The 17069-nt window shown below is 36.2% G+C and overlaps 4 protein-coding genes across 6 annotated transcripts; 2 read left to right on the plus strand and 2 right to left on the minus strand.

Moving 5' to 3' along the window:
• Nucleotides 1–2010: 2010 nt before the first annotated feature.
• On the minus strand, nucleotides 2011–3782 carry LOC117184252 (probable trafficking protein particle complex subunit 13 homolog). Of its 3 annotated transcripts, XM_033380958.1 has the most exons (6): nucleotides 3625–3780; nucleotides 3151–3538; nucleotides 2779–3091; nucleotides 2592–2720; nucleotides 2516–2525; nucleotides 2312–2439 (listed from the first exon to the last, which is right to left on the minus strand). In XM_033380958.1, the coding sequence occupies exons 1-6, from the start codon at nucleotides 3665–3667 to the stop codon at nucleotides 2435–2437; spliced, it is 888 nt and encodes a 295-aa protein (XP_033236849.1). In that variant the 5' UTR covers nucleotides 3668–3780; the 3' UTR covers nucleotides 2312–2434. The 3 variants fall into 3 exon arrangements, with proteins under 3 accessions (XP_033236848.1, XP_033236849.1, XP_033236850.1); XM_033380957.1 differs by having other exon boundaries at nucleotides 2011–2525; nucleotides 3625–3778; XM_033380959.1 differs by lacking the exons at nucleotides 2312–2439; nucleotides 2516–2525; nucleotides 2592–2720 and having other exon boundaries at nucleotides 2849–2975; nucleotides 3056–3091; nucleotides 3625–3782.
• A 678-nt stretch (nucleotides 3783–4460) lies between these two features.
• On the minus strand, nucleotides 4461–6033 carry CtsL4 (Cathepsin L4). The gene is made up of 4 exons (XM_033380960.1): nucleotides 6007–6033; nucleotides 5179–5565; nucleotides 4824–4984; nucleotides 4461–4765 (listed from the first exon to the last, which is right to left on the minus strand). Exons 1-4 carry the CDS (start codon nucleotides 6016–6018, stop codon nucleotides 4570–4572), a joined length of 756 nt encoding a protein of 251 aa, XP_033236851.1. The 5' UTR covers nucleotides 6019–6033; the 3' UTR covers nucleotides 4461–4569.
• Nucleotides 6034–9016: 2983 nt separating this feature from the next.
• On the plus strand, nucleotides 9017–12123 carry LOC6903309 (BLOC-1-related complex subunit 8 homolog). The gene is made up of 4 exons (XM_033380961.1): nucleotides 9017–9146; nucleotides 9678–9748; nucleotides 11560–11666; nucleotides 11732–12123. The coding sequence occupies exons 1-4, from the start codon at nucleotides 9107–9109 to the stop codon at nucleotides 12054–12056; spliced, it is 543 nt and encodes a 180-aa protein (XP_033236852.1). The 5' UTR covers nucleotides 9017–9106; the 3' UTR covers nucleotides 12057–12123.
• A 1163-nt stretch (nucleotides 12124–13286) lies between these two features.
• gny (ALG6 alpha-1,3-glucosyltransferase garnysstan) lies at nucleotides 13287–15853 on the plus strand. Its single transcript, XM_001357127.4, has 4 exons — nucleotides 13287–14024; nucleotides 14924–15121; nucleotides 15185–15344; nucleotides 15399–15853. Exons 1-4 carry the CDS (start codon nucleotides 13360–13362, stop codon nucleotides 15801–15803), a joined length of 1428 nt encoding a protein of 475 aa, XP_001357163.3. The 5' UTR covers nucleotides 13287–13359; the 3' UTR covers nucleotides 15804–15853.
• The last annotated feature ends 1216 nt before the right edge of the window (nucleotides 15854–17069 follow it).

A 17069-nucleotide genomic window follows, 5' to 3' on the forward strand; every position in this document is an offset into this window, starting at 1 on the left:
GAGACGAAGTACAGGCGAAAAGGGAATTGAAACCCCGCGCGCTCCCTCGTGCCTTTTGGGTTCTAATGTTAGGACCCGCCATAGAACAGCTTTTTGGTCGCTCATGCAACATCTTGGTATTGTATAGTCTTTGGTATTGTATAGTCTTTGATATAAATAATCAACCTGCTTAAGATAAGGAAATAAATGTGTAATTATGTTATTGTAATATTTTATATTTTGTGGTATAAATCAAACAAATAACAGCTTTTATTTTGTTTCCCGCGCCCTAGTGTACCATACCCCCACCCCCTGCCCATTCTTCATTTATTTTGTGGCGGTAGGTCAGTCCATCAAAAGACCCGAAACAAGAACCAAACTCAAATTTCAGTTCTAGCGGCCAGCAATACTAAACACACACACGCAAAGTACGTGAGAATGCATGTGCACCCATACACTAAAACATGCTGGTGGCAAAACAGATCAGACCTGAGAGAGTTCAAAAAATCTGAAAAAACATACAATCACATATTTTTGTCGAAACATATTGCGTGTGTACTAACACATGCAAAGATGTTCTCTCTGCGCTCTATCTCTCATGATGACGTCACTCTGGGGTACGGATAGCGCAAGTCGGTGTGTGACAATTTCGTTGTATGAACTGGCACATCTATATACTGTATGGTTAGTGATGCTACGCATTGAAATCAAGTGATAAATTCGGCAGCCATGCCAGAAATGTCGCGAGTGACGAAATAGAGCTCGACGACTGCACTTCCTTTGCGTCACGGAGGGCCTAGCAGTCAGTCTCTCTCAATCGAACGAAGAAATATCCGTGTGCTACCAAAGATGTCAACCAAAGATGTTAATCATGATGATGTACTGCACTGCATAAATTTGAAGTATTCAAACGTGTTCAACTTCCGTATTCAATTTCCGACCCAATTTGCAAAAAAGACGTCAAAACTTGAAGGTTCATTGCGAACCCAAGACAGGGCAGTTGTGGAGTTGGACCATCAATAGCTTACAGTAAATAATTTAAGTTGCTGTATCTTACTGATCAATTGAGAATCTGAGGGGTAGACCAATTTTCGCAGAAGGGGGTCCACGCTGACGAAAGAGACTCTGCCAGACTCTCATACTATTGATACTGCTCCTTTTACGCCAGCTGAAGGAAAATCTTTGATTTTGCAATGACAGACCCAATCAGTCCTAGGGGATCATTAAAGTGAGCGCTTTGTTGGTTTCGACGACATTTTGCATCATCAGATGCTTTGTGGCTTAATGTACGTCGACGTCGACCTTTAAATCCGTCAAAGTTGGTTTTCGGTCCATGTTTCTCATTTTTTCTACGATTCTTTTCTCGTAACGGAGTTAGTGGATGCAGTAGAACCGTAGTTCTACCGTAGAACAGTAGTACCGGCCAGGGCCAATCTTCACTGCGTAACTGGGCAAAAAGATTGATTACCAATCATTGATCATTGTTTGCCGACGTATTAAGAAAAACGAGGAGGAACATGGTGAGTCACAAATAGGGCCGCGACTTCTTGAAGTTTTTTAGACTCGACAACACTTTGTTGAGCCAAACCGGTTTGTCAAAACTCAGAAAGTGTTTCAGTTACACTGTAGAAAATGCTTGCAACTGTTCACAAAAATTAACAGCGGACGAACCAAACTTCCTACCGAGGTTATTAAGATCCTTAAACTCGGTTTTACGAAGGCAGTTCAGTAGGTCATATAGTCATCTCTCTATTCATATCTCTATCTAAAGTTAACCGTACTTGATTATGCCTAATTTGTGATTTGGCTATCATAGCGAAGTTAACCAGAGCTATTCTATATTTTTGTATATTGGAATGTCTTTATTTGATCGTTCAGGTAAGCCGCTATAACGTGTCTTTTATAATCAAATGTGTATTATCGACTAGTCAATGAACTTAATTTTTGGAGACCAGTTGTGGGGTGTCTTATGTCTTATTACAATGAGAGGGAATATGTTAAGAACCTGTATTTAAAATAAATCCCGATAGCTGTGATTCAATTAGATATACAATTATTATTTAGCGCTTCAATGTACAAAAAGTGTCAATTTTGCTTACACTCTATACCACCTGTAATTGAACCGGCGACTGTATTATAATATCCGTTGGCTTTGCATAGCGAATTAATCTATTCTGAAAGGTTTTGTGATCTTTGTTGTAATCCGAATCTACTACAAAGACTTCTACTACCTTTTCTATCGAGTAATGTTCATTGTTTTCGGTGTCAACCAGTAATAAGTCGGCAATTTTAATGAGACCCAACTTCGATGGGGAAACCGATAGTGGAAACTCGGCATTTTCTCCAGTGTTTAGTTCATCAAGCTTAAAATCAGCACAGCCCGTATATTGACATTCCGGCGATAACTTAGTAACCAGTCGAACATGCAATTTCATTGTGTGCTCGGATGTATTTGTTACCCTACAGTTAAAGGTAAATATTGTTCCAATTTTTACTGTATTTAGAGCATTTATGACTTCGAACCGCAGATCCTTACATTCATAGGGCTGTAAAAAAGTAATTTTCATGTTTAATTGTGAAAATGCTTGGCATATCATAGTTGAAGACCATACCAAACGCTGTAATTGACTAGTTTGCAATCGTCCTTTTTCACCGAGATTTGACCGCCAAACGATATCCAGTTTGCCTACATTGCTTAACTGTCGAAGAGCATGGATGTCTGTAGCTTTCTGCACTTTTGGCTGTGGGCAATATACATTGTTATATTTAAAGATATTTATAAAATTCCTTGCTACTTACTTTTATGCAATAAAGAAACTGACAACTATTGTTAGGTTGCAACATGTTCTTAGTATTAAAAACAGACTCCCCATTGGGCAATGTATTTAAAGGAATAACTGTAAATTCTTCAGAGCTATCCAATTCCACTTTCTCGAGACAGAATGGACTGGTGGTAACATTTTGTATTTGAGCCTCCAAATAAATTTCTTCAATTTCTGCATTATAAAATTTTGTTTTTACGTCAAGTGGTTTTAAGACTTGAAACTTAAAAAATTTTCTTAAGGATTGAGCGTACCCCGCTGGACTCGTATAATTCACCTCGCAGACAAGTCTAAAAACATAAATTTTACATTAATATAAAAATTGTGTACTTAATACGAATTTACGCACATATGTGTTCCAATCTCTTTTACTTCATATCGTATAACATCATCAATAGTCTCTCCAGGTGCCAATATGATTGCAGACTTGTTATTTTTTTGCAAGGATAAATTTATACGGGTACTGTTTGACTGCAGGTCCGTTTTAACGTTAATACATTCAACAGGCTGTGGTGAACAATTGTGAACACAAATGTAACTTGAAAATGTTTCACCCAGATATATGTTTCCAAATGACTGTGGTAACAACAGCACTTGACCTGCCGACAGTGTTTCAGCAATAATCCCAGAAAAAACATCACTATGAGGCTTAGAAGAAAAGCGTTGCACCAAATCTTTGTGTTCACAGCTTACGACCGGCCCAAGTTCAACTAATGTCGGCCGCATTAAACGCATAACTGTGATAGATTTTAAATTAAAAAGTTTAATTAATTAAATCATTATGTCTATTAGTTTTAATATATGTAGTTCTTGTAATTTGTACCTTTTAAAGCCAATAAATGTGCATCAGGCTCTATTGGGTCCATTTTGTAAAGAATTATGAAATATGGAATTAGGTACGGTACGTAAATATATTTATTATTTGGTGCGTAAATATATTTATTAGGGATGGGAAAAAATTGATAGATATTGCAAATTTAACAGAACATCGATGGTTTCTGCCCCATCGATAGTTTCTCGCAGTAAAATTTTATAAATATTTCGAACGAGAATATTCAATTGATGCGTCTCGTATTGTTAGTTGGATGGGGTAAATGACAAAGAAAAAGGATCCTCTTTTCTTCATCTTCTGAGAAGGGATCACATCTGAAAAGAGATCACATAGAGAAAGAGAGAGAGAGAAAAAACAAAACGCTCACGACTTGTGGTCGCTCTACAGTGGCATAGTAAACAAAGCAGCTGATTAAGGACCTACCATGATGCGCGGCCAAATAGCTCTCAGGATCCGACATATACTTTATGGGATCAGAATCGCTTCATTCTGGGTGTTAAACACATCCAAATAAACCAAAAAAACAATTAAAGCTCCATACTTCGTATAATTAAATGGCTACAGCCTGTTACCTTTTTTTTTTTACTTTTCAAAAATGTTTTTTCCAAGCTAACATCTTGTTAGTTGGATATTTCAGTATCGCTTGCGCTACAAATACCGTGATCCAAAATTATGATTTTAAATATTTATTAAAACCCAAGAAGCGAATTAAAATATTCTATTTTGTTCGTTTTGTTCTTATTTTGAATGGGTTGAAAAACGTTGAATAGTCCTTTTCGTTATATAAAATTATTAGAAAATACAAACAATTATTTTCATATTATGTAGTAGCCGAAAAAAAACTTTATCAGAGTAGTTTTAACTTTTACCTAACATTAGATCTGCATAAAAAATGAAATAAAATGACAACTTAATATTTATAATAATATTGTACTTTCACACAATTGCATACGCAGCGTAATTCGCAATTCCACATAAATTTATGCCTTTCTTCAATCTCATGTAGCCAGATTCTCCCCAACGGTCGCCCCACCAGTTCTTTAATATCCAAAAATCCTTTCCGAATCCAATTACCAACATTGCATGATTTACAGATGTGGACACACATGAAGCGTCGTCATAAATGCCGTCACTGAAAAAATTAAGTATTTTACAGATTTGAATATGTAGAATGAGTATTTAAATCATACCTGTATAATTGAAATGTCCTTGGAGTGGCATTTATTGAAACAGCAATAGGACCGATATGTGCCACAGCAGCTTGAATTGCCTGTTCATTATTAACTGGTAGTATAGCCCAAGAAGTAATATTAACGACGGAAAGGTCCCTTACAAACTGGCATTTCCCTTTCTGTAAATTGATAATAAAGCAATGAAAATTATTTAAATGTATTCAAACGGATACGAAAGGTTTTCCTGACTCTTTAGAGCGTTCCCTGCAAAACAGATGTACATTTGTGTATGTGAGCTTACAAAAAAAGAGCGCAAAAAATTTGTTGTTGCATTGTTTAATGTAGTGCAAAACTAAAAAATATAAAAAATTACCTTTGAAACGTATTTGTAATCATCCGATCTCATTATACCGCCTGTGCTCTGTAAGTATTTTAAAGTGTTCCGTAAAGATCCTCCAGTGCATCCTTGATTTCCATGAGACACACTGCAGTCTACAATTTGTTGTTCGCTTAAGCTCAATATTTTTCCTGTGCGTTTAAAAATCTGTCCTTCAATGCTTTCAGCAATACTGAAAGCGTAGCATGAGCCACAGCTTTGCTGATTCTGTGATGGGGTCGTGAACCCTTTTCTCCGCCAATCCAGACTTTCGGGGATGTTAGTCATTTGTGACGATCCAACTATTTCAGCAATATTATCGTCGGCTACGTTTGATTGACTTTTCAATAAACGTAGAAAATTTTTTAAATAACCCTCTGTACTCTAAGTGAAAAATGTTGAAAAGTTATAATTCCATTATAAAAGTAAATGCGATTTAGTAGGATTCTCCAATTACACGGGGGTGCCACAGAAAACCCTACAGGCTTGACTCGAGACTTAAAAATTACTATTACTTAGAAATTAAAATTGAATGCACAGAATATAATTAGTCAATCGCAATCGGATATTCGAAGAAGAACAACATTTTTTAGCACGGAAATCGCTCGCTTTGCACTAGTAAGCACACGTACCACACATGCAAGCTCATACTATTTACAGATTTGTTTATTCTTCTGAATTTGTGCGAGCGAGATGAATGTCTCATGATGACACGGCACGAGCCGCACGCCATAGGCGAAGACCGCAGCAAATTCGCTTGCGACATATTCGTTGTTAAGATGGCACATCTATATACTGTATACTATAGTTAGTAGCAAGACATACCGAACTGAACATAACCTTATGAGGGTTGGTCAAACGGCTGCACCTTAGCCGTTTGTCCACAGATTTTTGAAAACTATACCTATAACGACGCCTAACTAAGGCAGCTATATAAATAAAATATTAAAACACTAGAGAAAAATCGACGTTTTCTGAGTTTTTAATGTCAAATTTTTTAAAAAATACCGCAAAAATTATGAAGTTTCCGTTTGAAAGCTTAGGCCCAGACGGTCAGCTTTAAAGTATTCAGGTCAGGATTTATGGCTGCATTTATCAGCTTAGGTGAAAATAAGAAACACTTACTCTATAAAACACATTAAAAAAGAATAAAAATTTAATAAAATTAAAAAAAAAACTTTGCCTAAATAAAAATACTTCATATTGACGAGCGAGATAAACAAATTTTCTGTTATTATTATTTTTATTATTATTTACTTATTTTTACGTTCACATGACATATGAACATGTTTATACATACCATGTCAGCCATAATATTTGTTGCTAACCTGAATGTAGTCTGACCGTCCTGATAATTTTTATTATGGTCTTTTATTATTTTATAGTTTACTTCAAATGCTTTTAGACTACGTGTTTCATCAAAATTACGACTGTACGTCTTATTATTTATCTTCTATAAAAAAAAAATGTTAATATAAATTTCGGTTCTTACATTCAGTCAAAGTCGTACCTACCTTAAATTGTTCGAATTCATTATTAATGTCTAAAGTAGATTCATTTTCAAGGTAATTAGCGTTAAGATTTGATAAAGTACTGAAACCATATAAAAATAAAATTTTCCACATGTTCGTAACTTCAAATAACATATACAAATGTTACATATTTTTTAAGCTTTAAACAAAAAAAAAAACCAACGACGCAAGAATGAGTTCTTATTATCATGGAAAATACAACGTCAGCATTGCATGTGCATGAACTACCAATATTTTGGATATTCGAATTTCACATAACATAAGAACTAAAATATGATTACGTCGACTACTTTATACCCGATACTGATATTCTTTACGTTAACCGAAACGAAAGCAGTGAAAATTAAATATTTATCCTATGCCTGACGTAGTTTTTAAGTATTCCCTTGAAAAGACACGGCCAATAAATCTGCAAGCAGGCTGATAAGCTGCGACCAAAGTATTATTTTAAGTTTTATAATTATTTTATTAGAAGAGTTATATCATTATAAATATTTGGCTTTAACCTCTCGTTTTTGTGGCAGATAGATGACATAGTGGTCTAGTGGTCTGTCCGATTCCAACTAATGATCTGTCATTTTAGAGGGTATTTCTTAGGAATTTTTAGAGGGTAGCTCTATTATCATAAAGAATATTCATTATTGACTACGTTGGCAAGCCCAGTCAACCCAGCGATGTGTTTCTGTGTGTCTTTCTTATATGAGAAATAAGTTTTTTGTTCAGAATTCAAGCTCGAATACACTCCTCTTTTTGTATGAGCTATATGTCTTTCAAATACAAATTTCAAAATCATGACGATTCAAACTTAAACGTTTACATATTTTTTACATGGTTTTTGAGATATGTTGTGTAGATAAAAAAAGCAAAATATACAAATTATTGGTAAAATTGTCTTCCAAGCACGCAATTTATAAAATTTCTGGCAATATTTTCTATTTAAAGTCATTTTTGAATAACCCAAGGTAAATGTAAAATTTATAAGCTCCTAAAGTCAAGAAAAGAATACTCTCGATTGACGATTTATCAAGAATTTAAATGCTTATTAAGCTTAATAAACCTGAGATAGAGACGAAAGAACTGGTGCATAAGCTACTGCCGTGTGTAACCATATGTACATATGTATATGTAGTGTTTGGTACAGTGGGCATACCGAAAAAGACGTCGCAGACGATGCGCTTTCATTGACGACTTTTATAAGTAGCTCATTTCCGATCCCTACCATACATACTACTCACATTTCAATCCCAACACTCACCTCACTCCGGACCGGACTAAGGTTTCACCCGACCCACTCTCAAATTTGGCCCAGTCGTTAACGGAGAACTCAGAAACTTAAAATACGCCTGCTCCAAGGATGCATTAGCCGGGAAACGTGGAACTCTGCTATGACGTAGCTTGCCCCATCTCTGGAAATAGTGGGAACAAAATGGAAGCTAAACCAATAGCATACATGAGTCAGGAATTCCTCATCGTCTATCAGCTAGCAATTACAACTGCAGTGCCAATTACTGGCCCTGTACCCCCATAGTAGACAAAGCCGGCGCAGTGAAAATCGTTGGAGCGAATCCAAAGGGGTCCCATCCCAGACCTGGGGTGGATGGTGACTCGGATCGCAAAACCGATACCTTGGTAAGGTAGCTATGCAATACTGCGGCTGTCCAATTTTCTGTTTATATTGCGGGGGAAGAGTTTCTATCAAATAACGCCCAAGCCAGAACACAAACATTTGTGGAGAAGAGGACGGCTGGCAACATACTCCATAAGCGATCAAGATTTCAGCCCAAAAGCGGTTGAAAAGTGGTCAAGTGGGCTTCGATGGTGCTCCCTAACTTCGGAAAAGCCTAGAGCTTAAAATATAATATTCTTTTCCACCACAGAATATTTACGGGGAACGATGGGATTTTTTCACAGATTTGAAACCTCGATTTCCACTGGCACCATCTACGATTTACCATCCATCAAAAAAAAAAAACATGGCAATAACAATAGCCATGTTTTTGTCTGAATTGTTACATATTACAAGTTGAAATGAATAAATTTGCGTTTTTATTGGCTATTACATACAGGCACAATAAAACGTTGCTGTTTGGAATCCCTTTAAAATTGAATCAGCTCTGTAGGAAGTTAGTTTGGCCTCTACTGCTCTCAATTTACTGAAGTATCTCTCGCTTTGTTTCCTGTAATTTCTTAATTGTTTGCCATTTTTTTCAATCAAGCTCGCGTTCCATATAGGAAGTGAAATTTGGTTTCATGTTGTCAAACAAACATCGATTCCCAACAAATGAATCGATGTTTTCACCAACACCAAAGAATCAATTATATCGATGTTTGAATCGATATTTTCCCAGCTCTACTCATTCCTTAATTTTGTTGTGCCATTTTAAAGCAAAACAATGTCTCGAGCAAGTGAATTGATCTTTAAAACAAGAAAAAGTATGTTATTAAATAAAATTCCCATATCAAATAAAGGTCGGGGTAGAGAACACATCTTACGAACGTATGTTTATATGAGGTGCAGACAATATGCACAGGAAAATAATAATAGTCGTGCATACACTGAATCAAAACAAATAATACATTAGTATTCACTAGCTATTTCTATTTACTATCAAAGGTAATCTTCAAAGTACCTGTTCCAAAAACATAAGGCCAATCTTGACCAAATGCATTTTTTTTAAACTTTATTACCATACTGAAGCTATAGCTGCATTTATCAGCTTATAAGTTTTGCAAAGTTTAATACAACCAGATGTAATAATTCACACAAAAATTCACAATTTCACTTAACTCAATATACAAAACCAAGCTTGTTTGAAAAAAAATAACTGACGTAGGGTAACTGCAAGGGTATTTAGAGTTTCGGCCAACAAAGCTAACCTTCTGTTCTTAAATATGTTTTTCATGCACACATACACATTAATGATCTTATGATTTTAATAAATATAAAAACATTTTATTTTTTAGCTTCCGAAAAAATATCGGAAAATGTACACATATTCGCGAATGACCCTTCCCTAGCTTTTTTTCGAGTTCAGGTACGTGAAGCTGTTATTATTGTAACTATATTGTATAATAATATAATCTCGTATTGAACAAGCGCCTACAATTGTATTGACAGACACAAATTACCCCTTTTTTATGTTCTCTATTTTATTTTAATCAGTATATCGGACCACCCAACTTAGATCTATGTGGCCCTTAGTTTTCCGGTTGAATGGGACCGCTAAGAGTATAATTTAAATCCCACAGGATTGCGGTGTCTTTGGCGAAGGAAAGGCAATCCACTGATTCCAGCACAGGAACGCCGCTGTGTCTGTCGCTTGATCATAACAGAATCGAGGATTTGCAGTTCCTTGCATTTCCTGCATCTGTTGTTGGTGATGTCTTGGCAGACAGTGTTTCACCACTTTAACGCCTTTCGTGGTAAATTCAACCGATGGTACTTTGTGCTCTTTTACAAATTTTGTTAATTTACTTGAGGTAGTGGTAGTTTTGTGATCATTATTTTGTGATGCAGAGCCAATCCTGCTGCTGAGTCTTTCCCATTAGTTTATTGTAGGTCTAGAGTCTAGACAATCTTTGTTCCGGGGCTTACTATGTACCGTTATCTTCGGAGTGTGGTTTTTTCTCCTCTGCCCAATCATCCAAAGACCGCTGCCGAAAGACGTGCTACACGTGTAACCGAAACGATCGCATACATGCAGGAAAAATATATGTTAGACTAATATAGCTAAATGAGCTAAGAAATTAATTCAAGAAGAGGAAATTATAATCTGAGGATCAGATTGCTCACCAGGGGTTAACGTTTTCACACAGAAGGTCTTAAGGTTTTGTATAGGATAAGTTATATTATCAACATTTTATTTTATTTTAAAACGAATACATTAATTATACGTAATCTTTATTCTAATAAAAATATACAAATTTTTCGCTCACACCATATTTATTTTAGCTAGCTCTGAAAGAAATATGAAATTAGTATTTAAATAATATAACTATAACTATTGAATAATAGTTAGCTGTTAAATCTGGCTCACAACTTGTTTTAAGTTTCAAGCACGCCTCTAACAGCGAATCGGTTATGGTTTGTAGTGAAGTATTTCTTAAGTAAAGTCTGATAACCCTCTGTGTTACATATGAAAAAGAATCCATCCAATAATGATTAAATGCTCGATTTTTCTCTTCAGTTCTTCTCTTGTTAATCGTCAGGGAAAGTCTGCATCTGAAAATCTTAAGATTCTGGCTGATTATTTCGGCATTTATTGCCTGTTCAGTGTCAAACTTTTCATCTGAGCTGATAGGAAGACGTAAGAGTGCGTTCATTAAGCTTTGGTGCTGCGAAGTAGAAATAACTTTCTGCCGTAATGGTACTGATGATTTTTTGTTACCCCAAATATAATCGAAAGTGCTTCCTTTTCTGTTTGGCTTTATCGAACATGGTGGACATACATATATTGTTAATATAATGCTATTGGCCTTTCCGTACCATCTGCTTGAATGTGTGGGAATACCACACCAATGCCATATAAAGATTCATCGGTGGCTAGAACAAGCGGTAGATGCTAGTTAAAATGTAGGGAAGCAACACTTTTCGTTTTCGTGCTAACAGCTGCATTTTTGCGCAATATATGTAAATTATTCAGGGTTTCATTTGAAAATTATCGGCTAAATATCGAATAGAAACGTAAGGATTATCAACTGCATAGTCGACTAACTGAGAAGTTTTTGGAAGCGAAAAACCTTACGGACAATACCACATTTCAATGGTGTAATTAGGGTATTCGGAATTAGCGTTGTAATATACCTCACGATTATTTTCGATATTACTGCATTAGTTTGTTTTTAGGAGCATGTGCGGAAAGTATTACCAGCGATATATGAAAAACGGGAGGAAGTGTTCCAGTTGCAGAAAAATCTTCAGGGACATTGCTATGACATGGAATATGGAGTAGAGTATGTCAACTAATTTAATTTGCTACAAGTTTAACGATAACATTACGATTATTTATAATTCACAGAGCACTACAAACAATAGAAAAATCGGAGTCCCTATTTTCCAATGTACAATCAATTTTAAAAACATCAATTTTTTTAAAGCAACAACTTGCAGCGGAAGAGAACAGGATAAAAATGAAAAAAGAAAGCATCAAATCCTCGGTATACAAGAGATTTTCAGCGCACCTTGCACTAGATCTTCCTGAATTGCCTGATTTTAGTGGTGTAATGCGGGACACCAGTCAACGAATTGAAAATAAAATAGGTCCTAGTAATGTACGCGATGATACACAAAGTTTTCAAACCAACTTAGGAGAACTTCAAAGGTCGCATACCACATTACACTAGCTTTATGCGAATGATAATATTACACAATCTATAACTTTAAATACAAATTTAAATATTAACACTTTTTCTCAATCTGTGTTTTTTTTAATTTTTTGACGCGCCCCTCTCAAAAATAAGTTAGAATAAATTGAAATTATAATAGGATTAGGAGATCATATTATTATTTATCATTATTTTTTTTTTTAATTAAATTGATCAGGACAAGATTCGAAATTGTCAAGATAGGTCTTCAAACCAACCCCAAGTCTAGACAATGCTGGCCCCCTCCTCAATTAGAATACCAGATGGTTTCCGAGCCACTTCGGAGCTCAGAACCCGCAGATCGTCAGAATCCGTTAGCGTCGTCGCTGACCCACGCCTTAACTAGAATACCTGAACCACTTCAAGCGCAAAGCATGCAGATTCCTAGAATCCCTGATTGTGCCTCCCGATACATTCTCAAGTTACGACCAGGAAACATACCTGGCAGATCATACCCGCAGAACAAGGACCGACTGCGTAAACGACGCTTACCCCGTCAAATAGGACTGTGTGAAGAACAAAACCGACGAAGCCCTAGGATTCCCTGGACTGGACCGCGAGTATCTCGGACCATTTTCAGAATACATTCAGTATGAAAAAAATATAATATAAACTTAACCTTTAAAGTGTTGTCACTGGGTAGGATGTAAACGATTATTGACTGGAGGCTATATACAAAAATATTCTGTCACGAACCTCGGATACGGCGAGATATACCGAGCAATACCATTCCAAAACAGGGTTGTTACAACGTTTTATTCGATTTTTTTGTATTATTTGTATATCATTATTATATTATATATCATTATATATTATATACAACAGCTCCAACAGTTTAGAAACGTTTGAGAATGATTTTACGATTTCTTACGATTTAACATGCGTGGAAAAAAATATGAAAACATAATTTGCTGATAGTTTCAGTTTATATATGTTATTTTCGTATAACTTTATTAATATATATTTATATGTTTATCACTCTCTTTTGCCTTTTATATCCGTTCTTTCGGCTATTTTTAGCATGACCAGATCAAAATCGCTATCTGATTGTCATCGACACACACATCAGCTGTTTTAATAACGCAACTTTGTGCCAATGTTAACGCTCATTCTGTGTCGATCAGGCATACACAGGAGAATTTTTTCGTAGGTTTTAAAAGAAAAATCGAAACTTTTCTATCTGGTTGCTTTCGATAGGTGACAAGACTCTTTTTAACACCAATCGATAGTGTCATCGAAATTTATTCAGCACTAATGGTTAAAAACAAATAGCATAGGAAATATGAAATCTGAAATTTTAGCAATAGCTTGCGTAGCTGTGTCGCTTAGATCCATAGTTTCATTGTACTCATTCTCAGGCTTTGACTCGCCTCCTATGTACGGTGACTATGAAGCTCAACGCCACTGGCAAGAAGTGACAATTAATTTGGAGCCTGGTCAATGGTATACGAATAGCTCCGATAATGATTTGCAGTACTGGGGGCTAGACTATCCTCCACTAACCGCACATCATAGCTATTTAATTGGTCGCATAGCAGAATCCATTGATCCCCGCTTTATCGAGTTGCATAAAAGTAGAGGTTTTCAATCTAGACTGCATAAAAGCTTTATGCGACTAACTGTATTGACAGGAGACATTTTAATCTATTTACCGGCTATCTTGGGGGTGTGTATTTGTATAGATAAAAGCTTTCAAAGCAAAAGTCTACTGTTTTCCTTCATGTTGTTCGCCGCCTATCCTGGTCAAGTGCTTATCGACAATGGACATTTTCAATACAATAACGTGTCGTTGGGCTTAGCAGCTGCGGCTATTGCAGCAATTCTGCATGGCAAACAATATATTGCTGCATTTGCCTTCACATTAGCATTGAACTACAAACAAATGGAACTATACCACAGCATTCCGTTTTTTACGTATATTCTAGGCGAATGCTTGGCAGCAAACAGGTATGCTTACGGTAGTCACTTATAATAATCCTATGGTATATTTAAATACTCCATAAATGTCGCTCAATTGTAAACCTACACGTAATATGTGGTTGTCTCTGCCATTGGAACAGTTTCTGTTGCCCTTTTCTAATAAAATGAGCGGCAGTGTATGTAACATATGTATGTGTACATTTAATGTAACTTAATTCTGAATTCACTCATTATTATTATTTATACTTATACTTATGATTTATACTAATACTTATGTATGTATACTTATTATTTTGACCAGACCGAAAATTACCATCCAGCATAAATTTAAGCTTAGCATTGAATCACTAACCATACAATACTGTATGATTGAATGAAGGGCTTTCGCCATTTTAATTTTTGGTTTAAATATTTGGCAGCACTCGCCTCTCAAAATACAAACCATTGGCAGCCATGCATTCAAAAATATTCGAGCCATTTAATAACAAAATTAGCACGCTATTTTAGTAGTGTAGTGCAGTAGTCTATTTTGATTTTGATTTGATTAGCATCAATAGCCGAGTCGATACAGCCATGTCTGCCTGTCCGACCGTTCGTCCCGTTGAGCGCATAGATCTCAGTGACTATAAGATCTCGAGCAACCAAATTTTCTATTCAGACTTCTTTGATATCACCCTGCTAGAAGTGTATCAATTTTAAATTCGGGTTTAATTATTATAGTAAGAATGAATGCTAAGTCCCACGTTTTGATATAGCTGCATAGAAACGAAATATATACTTACGACTGTATTGCATTAAGAGGGTCAACCCAAAGTCTAATAGGCTGCTTTTAACTTAAATTGATTGGCTTTCTAGATTGAAGCTTTATTAAATATATATTCATACTTTATTTAATACTGAAAATGTTTTAATACAAATATTTTTAGCCTCAGGTTATTTGCAGTTAAATTAGGAATAACCGCAACCATTGTTTTAGCTACATTCTGCCTGCTTTGGTACCCTTGGTCTGGATCGCTTCATGCGGTGGCTGAAGTGTTACATCGCCTTTTTCCTCTCGGGCGCACCGTATTTGAAGACAAAGTTTCTAATTTTTGGTGTTCATTAAATATAATTTGGAAACTAAAGTAAGCCCACACTAATTAATAAAAACATTAAAAAAAAAACAGTACAAAAATTGTATGTTTCAGACAACATGTGTTGAATAATCACATGGCTCTAGTTTGTCTGGCTTTCACCTTAATTAGTGCTCTGCCAACTAATATTACACTGTATAGGAAGCGATGTAAAATGGGTTTTTTATTATCCCTTTTCAATACTGCCATTGCTTTTTTTTTATTTTCATTTCAAGTACGTATGAAGAATTAAACTTTAGAACAGTTTTATAACTCGATACAATTCTAGGTTCACGAGAAGACTATTCTGCTGGCTGCACTACCATCATTATGCTTGCTTACATGGTGGCCGAACGAAATTATTCTCTTTCTCGAAATGTCAGTATTCACCATGCTACCACTTTTACAAAGAGATGGTTTGTTAGTACCGTCGCTGGCATGTGTTTTAATATATCACTTGATTTGCCAATGTTTTTATTCTGAAACTAGACCGAGTTCTGGCCAAAAAGCATTTTTATATATATCAAAAATCTGCTTAATTGCCATTGTGGGGGCTTCATTAATAATCAAAGCCCCTTCACGATATCCCGATCTTTGGCCATTGATAACGTCTGTGATAGGTTGTGCATACTTAGCTTTCTTTTTACTATGGGGAAATTTTCAACATTTGACCTGCAAAGGGGAGGCCGTATAAATAAATAATATGTAAACTGAATGTTATCATAAAAATAGAACAACAGATTATTAACAAAAGTTTATTTATTTCTGTTCAGCTATTAAGCTTTTTGAATAACTGTTGAAGGTTCAAGTTAAAATTAAGGCAGTTTCGATTCACTATATACATACATATAGATCTATGTACATGGTAAACAAAAGCGCGCGTTTTATGAATTGCCCGTTACCTAATGACCTAATGCAAGCAGTTAAACTAAAGAAACTAGAAATCCACTTTGAGCGCTGCTGCAGTGATGTATATATATGGACATATTCTTCCTTCCACCGGACCAGGTACTGCAGGTACTCGCTACCAGCCACGCAGGCGATCGATGTTTATCTTCGTGACGTCAGGATTAGCACACGAACCAGGAGGACCATCATTCAAGAAATGCACCATTCACTCTAAAAGGTAAACTAGAGGTGGCAAATCCAAGAACCGAATTGCCTTTCGCACAGTAGAAGATGTACTTGGCCGTTTTCACAGCAGCTTCCAATAGACCACCACGGTGCTAGTCTATAGCCTGGAGAAAGAAAAACTCCTGTATCGTCTTTTGATGGTCGTCGGTGAGGAAAAGGCGTTTCAACTCAACCATCTCATTCCTAGTACCAACAAAATTTCTTTTATTTTCTTACCGAATTTTTCGCGGATTTTATCTGGCGCTTATGAAGCGACCATGGATTGAAGCAATTCCACATAAATCCTTGATCATCTACAGATGAAGAGTCTTGGTACCGAATCAAATGAAGACGCGGACGTAAAACTAGATTGGAGCCTTGTGCCGCAGGCTTATAGAAAAACGGGCCACAAAAGTATGCGCCTATGTTCTCAAAGGCTTGAGAAACGTCGAGCCACTCCGTTGGGAGATCCGCCATAACCTGCCATAATATCAAATCCAGCGGAGAATTCTTAAGTCGACCACCTACGAAAAGAACTCCAAATTGATCCATGAAAGGCGTCAGCGATGCAAGTGAGCTAGATAAGGAGACCACTCCTCTGGCCCGCAGTGACTTCATGTCCTTCCATAGCTAAATACGCTGGACCAACCGCAGCAAAACCTTCTGTCATCGCTATATTTTTCAGCTTCCAGCTAGAACTTTGAAACGAGTACAAGCCGAGGAAATTCACATCGACGAATCTGGCCAAAACTGCTGCATATTTCGATTCAGTGTTCAGTGAAGCTGATCCCAGCAGCGGATCCCAAGACCTAATGTTTTGGTAATAGTCAAACTTCAAATAAGTTGC

This window comes from Drosophila pseudoobscura, chromosome 4 (assembly GCF_009870125.1).
Source record: "Drosophila pseudoobscura strain MV-25-SWS-2005 chromosome 4, UCI_Dpse_MV25, whole genome shotgun sequence".
Taxonomy (NCBI): domain Eukaryota; kingdom Metazoa; phylum Arthropoda; class Insecta; order Diptera; family Drosophilidae; genus Drosophila; species Drosophila pseudoobscura.

Bases quoted from the DNA above. Each gene is read 5' to 3' on its own strand.
- LOC117184252 (XM_033380957.1), bottom strand. From the start codon at position 3,667: ATGGACCCAATAGAGCCTGATGCACATTTATTGGCTTTAAAAG. The intron at 3,539-3,624 runs GTACAAATTACA...AATCTATCACAG, and splicing joins ACATTTATTGGCTTTAAAAG to TTATGCGTTTAATGCGGCCG. The intron at 3,092-3,150 runs GTGCGTAAATTC...TTATGTTTTTAG, and splicing joins AAAGAGATTGGAACACATAT to ACTTGTCTGCGAGGTGAATT.
- gny (XM_001357127.4), top strand. From the start codon at position 13,360: ATGAAATCTGAAATTTTAGCAATAGCTTGCGTAGCTGTGTCGCTTAGA. The intron at 14,025-14,923 runs GTATGCTTACGG...AAATATTTTTAG, and splicing joins GAATGCTTGGCAGCAAACAG to CCTCAGGTTATTTGCAGTTA. The intron at 15,345-15,398 runs GTACGTATGAAG...ATACAATTCTAG, and splicing joins TTTTTTTATTTTCATTTCAA to GTTCACGAGAAGACTATTCT.
- CtsL4 (XM_033380960.1), bottom strand. The intron at 4,985-5,178 runs GTAATTTTTTAT...ATCAATTTACAG, and splicing joins ATTACAAATACGTTTCAAAG to AAAGGGAAATGCCAGTTTGT. The intron at 4,766-4,823 runs GTATGATTTAAA...TAATTTTTTCAG, and splicing joins AGGACATTTCAATTATACAG to TGACGGCATTTATGACGACG.
- LOC6903309 (XM_033380961.1), top strand. From the start codon at position 9,107: ATGTCTCGAGCAAGTGAATTGATCTTTAAAACAAGAAAAA. The intron at 9,749-11,559 runs GTACGTGAAGCT...GTTTGTTTTTAG, and splicing joins TAGCTTTTTTTCGAGTTCAG to GAGCATGTGCGGAAAGTATT. The intron at 11,667-11,731 runs GTATGTCAACTA...TATAATTCACAG, and splicing joins GACATGGAATATGGAGTAGA to AGCACTACAAACAATAGAAA.